Source organism: Oncorhynchus gorbuscha, linkage group LG05 (assembly GCF_021184085.1).
Source record: "Oncorhynchus gorbuscha isolate QuinsamMale2020 ecotype Even-year linkage group LG05, OgorEven_v1.0, whole genome shotgun sequence".
Classification (NCBI taxonomy): Eukaryota; Metazoa; Chordata; class Actinopteri; order Salmoniformes; family Salmonidae; genus Oncorhynchus; species Oncorhynchus gorbuscha.
Genome location: NC_060177.1, coordinates 9958065 through 9969682, shown reverse-complemented (window position 1 = coordinate 9969682; position 11618 = coordinate 9958065). Strand labels below are relative to the sequence as shown.

General features: G+C 44.6%; 1 protein-coding gene across 1 annotated transcript in view; it reads right to left on the bottom strand.

Annotated features, from left to right (window-relative positions):
• LOC124035405 (A disintegrin and metalloproteinase with thrombospondin motifs 17-like) overlaps positions 1-11618 on the bottom strand; it is a 239411-nt gene that overhangs the window by 88339 nt on the left and 139454 nt on the right. Inside the window, exon 14 of the mRNA XM_046348856.1 lies at positions 6586-6713. Coding sequence (XP_046204812.1) covers positions 6586-6713 — 128 coding nt within the window. The remainder of the gene's footprint in view (positions 1-6585; positions 6714-11618) is intronic.

The window sequence follows — 11618 nt, the reverse complement described above, 5'->3', positions numbered from 1 at the left end:
AAAGAGGAGGAAAGAGGAGGATACAGAGAGAGGAGAGGAAAGAGGAGGAAAGATAAGGATACAGAGAGAAGAGAAAGAGGAGGAAGAGGAGGATACAGAGAGAGGAGAGGAAAGAGGAGGAGGATACAGAGAGAGGAGAGGAAAGAGGAGGATACAGAGAGAGAGAGAAAGAGGAGGAAAGAGGAGGATACAGAGAGAGGAGAGGAAAGAGGAGGAAAGATAAGGAGACAGAGAGAAGAGAGGAAAGAGGAGGATACAGAGAGAGGAGAGAAAAGAGGAGGAAAGAGGAGGATACAGAGAGAGGAGAGGAAAGAGGAGGATAAGAGAGAGGAGAGGAAAGAGGAGGAAAGATACAGAGAGAGGAGAGAAAAAGAGGAGGAAAGAGAGAAGAGAGAGAAAGAGGAGGATACAGAGAGAGGAGAGAAAAGAGGAGGAAAGAGGAGGAGGAAAGAGGAGGATACAGAGAGAGGAGAGAAAAGAGGAGGAAAGAGGAGGATACAGAGAGAGGAGAGGAAAGAGGAGGATACAGAGAGAGGAGAGGAAGGGAGGATATACAGAGAGCGGAGAGGAAGGAATAGAGAAGGATTGAGAGAAGGAAAAGAGAGAGGAAGAGGATGGAGTGTGAGAAAGAGACTAGCTTTAGTATGAGTGTGTGTGTGCGTCCATACATGTTTGAGTAAAATGAGAAGGTGACAGAGCAGTCAGCCCTAACACTTCACCACTGGACAGTAGGGTACTAATGACAACATACTTCCTGCCTTGCGGCTAGCGCACACACACACACACACACGCACACACATGCGTACACGCACACACGCACATGCACGCGCACGCACACGCACACACACACACACACACACACACACAATCAGTCAATGTTATATGCTTTGGTAATGACTTGAATGACTAAATTGATTAGTCAAATTATATCCACTATGATTGTGATCATACAAAATGATGCTAAGTTTTACGTTGTAAATGTAAGGCAAAACACTTTTTATGGCCTGGCATCACAGCAACAGAAAATATGAATTATTATGTGAATTATAATTAGTGGACATATCTGTAGGGGTTGATACATTTGTCGGGAAATTTCTAAGTGTAAATTACAAACTTCAGAAGCATTTTTAAACCTCAAATACCTCAAAAGTGATCCTGCAACAGGGTGATCAAGTTAAGATCCTATATCTGTAGCGAATGGAGACCTGCACACTGACCAGCGCTTCCTCTGTGTTTCACTTGGAAGTCATCGTCAGGCATAAAAGACCAAACCGTTTAGATTTGACATTTAGGAGCGGCTGATGTATGCGGCATATGAACTGCTCTGCCATTTACATGAAACCAGTTGCGCAGCATTGTGACAAGAGCAAGTGAGATGCATTATATTCCTTCACCTTTTCCTCATAGACGTCACATCTGACTCAGCCATGGCTCTGAGAGCATTCACCCTGCTAATGCTCTCTGCTCCACCAGTGTGTCCCTCACCCACTCAGCCTGGGACATTGGGCCACTAGGGTCTCCCAGTGGCGCAGGATCTGTGTTAGTACAGATCCTGGTTCGATACCAGGCTGTGTTGCAGCCGGCCGCGACCGGGAGACCCATGAGGCGACACACAATTGGCCCAGTGTCATCCGAGTTAGAGGAGGGTTTGGCCGGCCGGGATGTCCTTGTCCTATCGCGCTCTGGAGACTCCTGTGGTGGGCCGGGCCGGGCGCATGCAAGCTGACACGGTTGCCAGGTGTACAGTGTTTCCTCCGACACATTGGTGCAGCTGGCTTCTGGGTTAAGCGTGCTTGGCGGGGTTGTGTTTTGGAGGACGCACGGCTCTTGACCTTCACCTCTCCCGAGTCCGTACGGGAGTTGCAGTGATGGGACAAGACTGTAACTACCAATTGGGGAGAAAAGACTGTAAAATGTTTTTAGAACATTTTTTATAAATGAGTATTGGGCCAGTAACCGAAAGGACCCCCAATCATGCGCTTTGACAAGCATTGGCCTGTGGGGGAATCTAGTTGCCTACCCCTACTGTGGACTGTAGGCTAAGTGGACTGTGGACTGATAGACTAAGCACAGTCTTATACTATGGCTCCGCCTCACATGGAGGGGTCAATAATTCATTTGAAGCTACTGTAGCTGGTCCTTCAGCGCGTTTATTTGTCTCTGTCTCTGTCTCTCTCTGTCTCTCTCTCCCTCATCCCTCTATTTCTCCTCCTTCATTCTGTGAAATGACTGAGACTGTTCCTGTTTTTCTGTGTGTATGTTTTTGATGGAGCCGAGGTATTCCATTGTACTGTGTAATGTGATGCTGGAGGGTGTATTACATTTACATTTACATTTAAGTCATTTAGCAGACGCTCTTATCCAGAGCGACTTACAAATTGGTGCATTCACCTTATGACATCCAGTGGAACAGTCACTTTACAATAGTGCATCTAAATCTTAAAGGGGGGGGGGTGAGAGGGATTACTTATCCTATCCTAGGTATTCCTTAAAGAGGAATTATATTATATTGTACTGTACTGTGTAATGTGGTGCTGGAGGGTGTATTATATTGTACTGTGTAATGTGATGCTGGAGGGTGTATTATATTGTAATGTACTGTGTAATGTGGTGCTGGAGGGTGTATTATATTGTACTGTGTAATGTGATGCTGGAGGGTGTATTATATTGTAATGTACTGTGTAATGTGGTGCTGGAGGGTGTATTATATTGTACTGTGTAATGTGATGCTGGAGGGTGTATTATATTGTACTGTGTAATGTGATGCTGGAGGGTGTATTATATTGTACTGTGTAATGTGGTGCTGGAGGGTGTATTATATTGTACTGTGTAATGTGATGCTGGAGGGTGTATTATATTGTACTGTGTAATGTGATGCTGGAGGATGTATTATATTGTACTGTGTAATGTGGTGCTGTAGGATGTATTGTATTGTACTGTGATGCTGGAGGATGTATTATATTGTACTGTGTAATGTGGTGCTGTAGGATGTATTGTATTGTACTGTGATGCTGGAGGATGTATTATATTGTACTGTGTAATGTGGTGCTGGAGGGTGTATTATATTGTACTGTGTAATGTGATGCTGGAGGGTGTATTATATTGTACTGTGTAATGTGATGCTGGAGGGTGTATTATATTGTACTGTGTAATGTGATGCTGGAGGGTGTATTATATTGTACTGTGTAATGTGGTGCTGGAGGGTGTATTATATTGTACTGTGTAATGTGATGCTGGAGGGTGTATTATATTGTACTGTGTAATGTGATGCTGGAGGGTGTATTATATTGTACTGTGTAATGTGGTGCTGGAGGGTGTATTATATTGTACTGTGTAATGTGATGCTGGAGGGTGTATTATATTGTACTGTGTAATGTGATGCTGGAGGGTGTATTATATTGTACTGTGTAATGTGATGCTGGAGGGTGTATTATATTGTACTGTGTAATGTGGTGCTGTAGGATGTATTGTATTGTACTGTGATGCTGGAGGATGTATTATATTGTACTGTGTAATGTGGTGCTGTAGGATGTATTGTATTGTACTGTGATGCTGGAGGATGTATTGTAGTGTACTGTGTAATGTGGTGCTGTAGGATGTATTGTAGTGTACTGTGATGCTGGAGGATGTATTGTAGTGTACTGTGTAATGTGGTGCTGTAGGATGTATTGTAGTGTACTGTGTGATATGATTATGTCGAGGTGGCACTGAATGCATTTCTTTTTAGGGGGGTGTTTTTAGTGTAATGAGGACGGCTCATTAAAGGAAGACACAAAGTCAAATATATATCTCTCTCTGTTTATTTATCTGTTAATGCTGGCCGTCAGAACACTGAGGAGAAATCCCCTCTTACTGGCCAATGAAAAGAGAGAGATAAATCCAGGAAATACAAAATATGGATATAATTATTGGCACAGACACACATACGTGTGTGTGTGTGTGTGTGTGTGTGTGTGTGTGTGTGTGTGTGTGTGTGTGTGTGTGTGTGTGTGTGTGTGTGTGTGTGTGTGTGTGTGTGTGTGTGTGTGTGTGTGTGTGTGTGTGTGTGTGTGTGTGTGTGTGTGTGTGTGTGTGTGTGTGTGTGTGTGTGTGGCCTATGATATGTGTCTGTAGAGGGAAGCATGACACAATGTCTCCCATGTGTAGGGAACCAAATGCTGGCTCAGCAGATGACCAGTATCTATTGACAACAGCTGGCTACTCCTTCGGAAACTATGCTACCCACACACACACTTTTATCCACCACTGAGTCTGTGGCTATGAGTCCCAAGAATGGGCCAGAAAAATGGCCAAGACGAGGTAAAAATCCCCTCTTGCAGTATAAAGCAGGTGAAAAGACTGGTCAAGCATTTAAATACGTCAATTTTATTATAATGATTACCATCTTATTTCCTTTGTCTCTCATACCTACTTTTTTTTCTTGAGACAATATCTTCTCTTCTGAAAGCTCCCTCACTTCCTCTATCCTCTACATCCTGTCTTCCATGTCTGTCTATTTTCTCATCTGGTGTCCCAGTCCTTAGCTATTAGTGTCAAGATGGTACTGACAGATAAGTCAGCTCTGCTTCTAGGACCTAAGATTCTACTGTATTTCAGTCAATGCCACTATGACATTGCCCCTCCTAATATTTATATATTCCTTAATTCCATTATTTTACTTTAGGTTGTGTGTATTGTAGGTATTGTTGTATTGTTACAGAAACAGGAAGTGGTACAATGCCACCATTACCTCCCAGCCAATTAAAACGTTGCCTTTGCAGGCCTGAGAGAGAAAGAGAGAGAGAGATCGAGAGGGAGAGAGATAGAGAGGAAGCAAAAGAGAGAGTGAGATTGTAAGAAGACATTTGGGAGCTCAGGACAGAGAGAGAGGGAGTAAGAGAGAGAGGGAGTAAGAGAGACAGGGAGATTATGAGAAGACATTTGGGAGCTCAGGACAGAGAGAGGGGGAGTAAGAGAGGGGGAGTAAGAGAGAGAAGGAGTAAGAGAGAGAGGGAGATTATGAGAAGACATTTGGGAGCTCAGGACAGAGAGAGGGGAGTAAGAGAGAGAGGGAGATTATGAGAAGACATTTGGGAGCTCAGGACAGAGAGAGAGGAGTAAGAGAGGGGGAGTAAGAGAGGGGAGTAAGAGAGAGAGGAGATTATGAGAAGACATTTGGGAGCTCAGGACAGAGAGAGAGGGAGTAAGAGAGGGGAGTAAGAGAGAGAGGGAGATTATGAGAAGACATTTGGGAGCTCAGGACAGAGAGAGAGGGAGTAAGAGAGAGAGGGAGATTATGAGAAGACATTTGGGAGCTCAGGACAGAGAGAGAGGGAGTAAGAGAGGGGGAGTAAGAGAGGGGGAGTAAGAGAGAGAGGGAGATTATGAGAAGACATTTGGGAGCTCAGGACAGAGAGAGAGGGAGTAAGAGAGACAGGGAGATTATGAGAAGACATTTGGGAGCTCAGGACAGAGAGAGAGGGAGTAAGAGAGAGAGGAAGTAAAAGAGACAGGGAGATTATGAGAAGACATTTGGGAGCTCAGGACAGAGAGAGAGGGAGTAAGAGAGAGGGGGAGTAAGAGAGACAGGGAGATTATGAGAAGACATTTGGGAGCTCAGGACAGAGAGAGAGGGAGTAAGAGAGAGGGGGAGTAAGAGAGACAGGGAGATTATGAGAAGACATTTGGGAGCTCAGGACAGAGAGAGAGGGAGTAAGAGAGAGAGGGAGATCATGAGAAGACATTTGGGAGCTCAGGACAGAGAGAGAGGGAGTAAGAGAGACAGGGAGATTATGAGAAGACATTTGGGAGCTCAGGACAGAGAGAGGGGGAGTAAGAGAGAGAGGGAGATCATGAGAAGACATTTGGGAGCTCAGGACAGAGAGAGAGGGAGTAAGAGAGAGAGGGAGATTATGAGAAGACATTTGGGAGCTCAGGACAGAGAGAGGGGGAGTAAGAGAGAGAGGGAGATCATGAGAAGACATTTGGGAGCTCAGGACAGAGAGAGGGGGAGTAAGAGAGAGAGGGAGATCATGAGAAGACATTTGGGAGCTCAGGACAGAGAGAGAGGGAGTAAGAGAGAGAGGGAGATCATGAGAAGACATTTGGGAGCTCAGGACAGAGAGAGAGGGAGATCATGAGAAGACATTTGGGAGCTCAGGACAGAGAGAGGGGGAGTAAGAGAGAGAGGGAGTAAGAGAGAGAGGGAGATTATGAGAAGACATTTGGGAGCTCAGGACAGAGAGAGAGGGAGTAAGAGAGAGAGGGAGATCATGAGAAGACATTTGGGAGCTCAGGACAGAGAGAGGGGGAGTAAGAGAGGGGGAGTAAGAGAGAGAGGGAGTAAGAGAGAGGGAGTAAGAGAGAGAGGGCATACAAAGATAAAACCCTTCTCTAGTGACCTACAGAGAAAACCCTTCTCTAGTGACCTGTGTGTGTGTGTGTGTGTGTGTGTGTGTGTGTGTGTGTGTGTGTGTGTGTGTGTGTGTGTGTGCGTGCGTGCGTGCGTGCGTGCGTGCGTGCGTGCGTGCGTGCGTGCGTGCGTGCGTGCGTGCGTGCGTGTGTGTGTGTGTGTGTGTGTGCGCGTGTGTGTGTGCGTGCGTGTACCTGACACCTGCCATTGACACACAGGTCTGACTCGTAGGGTCCACATGGTGTTCCATCCATCACTCTCTCTGCCACCAGGATGGGGGCATCTCTCCCCACAGGGGAACAGAACAGGGCACATGGCTTCTCTACAGAGAGAACACACAAGGGGGTTAATAGCCTAGCGGTTACAGAGGCGAGCCAGCAACCGGAGGGTTGCCCGTTCGCATCCCCGGTTTTCCTGTCGCGAAAAGAGCTGGCAACCAATGCCTAGGTGCCATTGATGTCACTGTGCCCTCGAGCAAGGCACTAAACCCCTAACCATGCACCTCTCCAAAACCTATGTGTGTCTTTCAGAATGGTTGAATTAGAAGTGGAAGTCAAATTTAGGTTGGACCTTGGGTGCAATTGACCAATAAAGTGATCTCAACCTATTAATGATGGGGAACAGAACAGAGAACAGGGCTTTTCTACAGAGAGAACACACATAGGGGGTTCATGTAATGAGGTGTCGCCCTTGATTGAAAGCTCATATTTTACGTCATGTGATGACATCACATGACCACTGGTGACCTTTGATATGCAAATGTAAAAAAAAGATTGTTGGTATCAGCTACCTGGTCTCAGCTACCTGGTCTCATGCTCTGTTAGTAATTTATTTATTTTATTTAACTAGGCAAATCAGTAAAGGAACACATTTTTACTTACAATGACAGCCTAGGAACAGTGGGTTACTGCCTTGTTCAGGGCCCTTCACTTTGTCCACATTTTGTTATGTTACAGCCTTATTCTAAAATTGATTAAATTTTAAAAATGTAAAAACCATAATGACAAGGAGAAAAGATGTTTTTAGATAAGTATAAACATTTTAGAAATGTATAAAAACAAATCTAAAACAGAAATACCTTATTCAGACCCGACATTTAGCTCAGGTGCATTGTCACGTTCTGACCTTAGTTCCATTGTTTTTTCTTTGTTTTAGTATGGTCAGGGCGTGAGTTGGGTGGGTTGTCTATGTTTGTTTTTCTATGCTGTAATTTTGCGTTTGGCCTTGTATGGTTCTCAATCAGAGGCAGGTGTCGTTAGTTGTCTCTGATTGAGAATCATACTTAGGTAGCCTTTTCCCACCAGTGTTTGGTGGGTGATTGTTTTCTGTGTCTGTGTTCCACACGGAACTGTTTCGGTTTTCCTTTCTGTCTTTCTATTTGTTATTCTGTATTTTCGTGTTCAGTGATTTTGTTCATTAAAACATGACGAACACGTACCACGCTGCACATTGGTCCGATCTCTCATACTCCTCGTCAGAGGAGGACGAATCCCGTTACATGCATCCTGTTTCCATTGATCATCCGTGATATGTTTCGACAACTTGAATGGATTCCACCTGTGGTAAATTCAATTGATTGGACATGATTTGGAAAGGCACATACCCATCTATATAAGGTCCCACAGTTGACAGTGTATGTCAGAGCAAAACCAAGCCTTGAGGTCGAAGGAATTGTCCATAGAGCTTTGAGACAGGATTGTGTCGAGGCACAGATCTGGGGAAGGATAGCAAAAAATGTCTGCAGTATTGAAGATCCTCAAGAACACAGTGGCCTCCATCATTCTTAAATGGAAGAGGTTTGGAACCACCAAGACTCTTCCTAGAGCTGGTCACCCGGCCAAACTGAGCAATGGGGGAGATGGGCATTGGTCAGGAGGTGACCAAGAACCCAATGGTCATTCTGACAGAGCTCCAGAGTTCCTTTGTGGAGATGGGAGAACCTTCCAGAAGGACAACCCTCTTTTCAGCACTCCACCAATCAGGCATTTATGATAGAGTGGCCAGACAGAAGCCACTCCTCAGTAAAAGGTACATGACGGCAGGCTTGGGGTTTGCCAAAAGGCACCTAAAGGACTCTCAGACTGGTCTGATGAAACCAAGATTGAACTCTTTAGCCTGAATGCCAAGCATCACATCTGGAGGAAACCAGGAAACCATCCTTATAGCAGCATCATGCTGTGGGGATGTTTTTCAGCAGTAGGGACTGGGAGACTAGTCAGGATCAAGGAAAAGATGAATGGAGCAAGGTACAGAGAGATTCTTGATGAAAACCTGCTCCAGAGCGATCAGGACCTCAGATTTTGGCAAAGGTTCACCTATCCTTGAGTTGCCCAGCCAGAGCCCGGACTTGAACCCTATCTAACATGTCTGGAGACACCTGAAAATAGCTGTGCAGCGACACTCCCCATCCAACCTGACAGAGCTTGGAGAGGATCTGCAGAGAAGAATGGGAGAAACTCCCCAAATACAGGTGTGCCACGCTTGCAGTGTCATACCCAAGAAAACTCAAGGTTGTTATCGCTGCCAAAGGGTCTGAGTAAAGAGTCTGAATACTTATGTAAATGTGATATTTCAGTTTTTTATTTGTTATACATTTGCAAAAAAATTATAATCTAAAAACCTGTTTTTGTTTTGTCATTTTAGAATAAGGCTGTAACACAACAAAATGTGGAAAAAGTGAAGGGGTCTGAATACTTTCTGAATGCACTGTATATCACTGAATCAGCAAATGGAGCCTTATTGACCTTTAAAAAGACGACATCATGTACGTCGACATGTGATGTTGTTAGACATTTTTGGACAAAGGTGACATTTCCTTTTAAAAAAATGTGTGAGATCATTTAGCTGCAGCAGGTGGTGTTGCTACATACTGTACATTTTGGTAGATGACCAGTCAGCCTTTAAAATAAGATCCCCCAAATAACCCACAACACATAACCCACAACAAATAACCCACAACAAATAACCCACAACAAATAACCCACAACAAATAACCCACAACAAATAACCCACAACACATAACCCACAACAAATAACCCACAACAAATAACCCACAACAAATAACCCACAACAAATAACCCACAACACATAACCCACAACAAATAACCCACAACAAATAACCCACAACAAATAACCCACAACAAATAACCCACAACAAATAACCCACAACAAATAACCCACAACAAATAACCCACAACACATAACCCACAACAAATAACCCACAACAAATAACCCACAACACATAACCCACAACAAATAACCCACAACAAATAACCCACAACACATAACCCACAACAAATAACCCACAACACATAACCCACAACACATAACCCACAACAAATAACCCACAACAAATAACCCACAACACATAACCCACAACAAATAACCCACAACACATAACCCACAACAAATAACCCACAACAAATAACCCACAACAAATAACCCACAACACATAACCCACAACACATAACCCACAACAAATGTGTGAAGTAGAGCTTGTTAGAAGCTCATGTATCATGAGGTCAAAGTAGGAGTGCTGATCTAGGATCAGGTACACCCTGTCCATATAATCTTATTACAAAGACTGATCCTAAATCAGCAGTACTGAGACTCTTGATTCACCATCACCATTTCCCTGGTGTTTAGGAAGAGGTTTCCTGTCCACCATCACCATTTCCCTGGTGTTTAGGAAGAGGTTTACTATCCACCATCACCATTTCCCTGGTGTTTAGGAAGAGGTTTACTGTCCACCATCACCATTTACTTGGTGTTTAGGAAGAGGTTTCCTGTCCACCATCACCATTTCCCTGGTGTTTAGGAAGAGGTTTCCTGTCCACCATCACCATTTCCCTGGTGTTTAGGAAGAGATTTACTGTCCACCATCACCATTTCCCTGGTGTTTAGGAAGAGGTTTCCTGTCCACCATCACCATTTCCCTGGTGTTTAGGAAGAGGTTTACTGTCCACCATCACCATTTCCCTGGTGTTTAGGAAGAGGTTTCCTGTCCACCATCACCATTTCCCTGGTGTTTAGGAAGAGGTTTCCTGTCCACCATCACCATTTCCCTGGTGTTTAGGAAGAGGTTTCCTGTCCACCATCACCATTTCCCTGGTGTTTAGGAAGAGGTTTCCTGTCCACCATCACCATTTCCCTGGTGTTTAGGAAGAGGTTTACTGTCCACCATCACCATTTCCCTGGTGTTTAGGAAGAGGTTTCCTGTCCACCATCACCATTTACTTGGTGTTTAGGAAGAGGTTTCCTGTCCACCATCACCATTTCCCTGGTGTTTAGGAAGAGGTTTCCTGTCCACCATCACCATTTCCCTGGTGTTTAGGAAGAGGTTTCCTGTCCACCATCACCATTTCCCTGGTGTTTAGGAAGAGGTTTACTGTCCACCATCACCATTTCCCTGGTGTTTAGGAAGAGGTTTACTGTCCACCATCACCATTTCCCTGGTGTTTAGGAAGAGGTTTCCTGTCCACCATCACCATTTCCCTGGTGTTTAGGAAGAGGTTTACTGTCCACCATCACCATTTCCCTGGTGTTTAGGAAGAGGTTTCCGGTTTCCTGTCCACCATCACCATTTCCCTGGTGTTTAGGAAGAGGTTTCCTGTCCACCATCACCATTTCCCTGGTGTTTAGGAAGAGGTTTCCTGTCCACCATCACCATTTCCCTGGTGTTTAGGAAGATGTTTCCTGTGCACCATCACCATTTACTTGGTGTTTAGGAAAAGGTTTGCTGACAACCCCCCACAGAGCAATCCTCTGATTGACCTCCCTGATAGATTGTGGTGATGATGTGTGAAAACAGGACAACATCTTTCCTTCTCTCATTTCCTCCCTCCCTCTCTAATTTTCTCTTTATCTTGTTTCATTTTCTGAGACAGGCTCAATTGCTCTTAAGTGTTCTTTGCTGGAGCATGTTGGTGTCTCTCTGTGTGTGACAGACAGCAAGAGAGACAGGTACACACACACAGAGAAAGAGAGACTAGTAGAGAGCGAGGGAATGTAGCAGAGTGAAAACCGGTTAAGATGTTAGTGGCCGACTGTCTAAGATGCAAACACCTCAGAGCTATTTGCATGGGATGAATTTGAAATACCTACAGACCTGCAGTGGTGTGTATTCATGAGTGCCAAGGGAAGCCAGGCTTCCCCCCCAAACTCTACCAAGAACATCCTAAATAACCTCTCTTTAGTCTCTCTGTGTTTCATACTTTTCATTCAACAG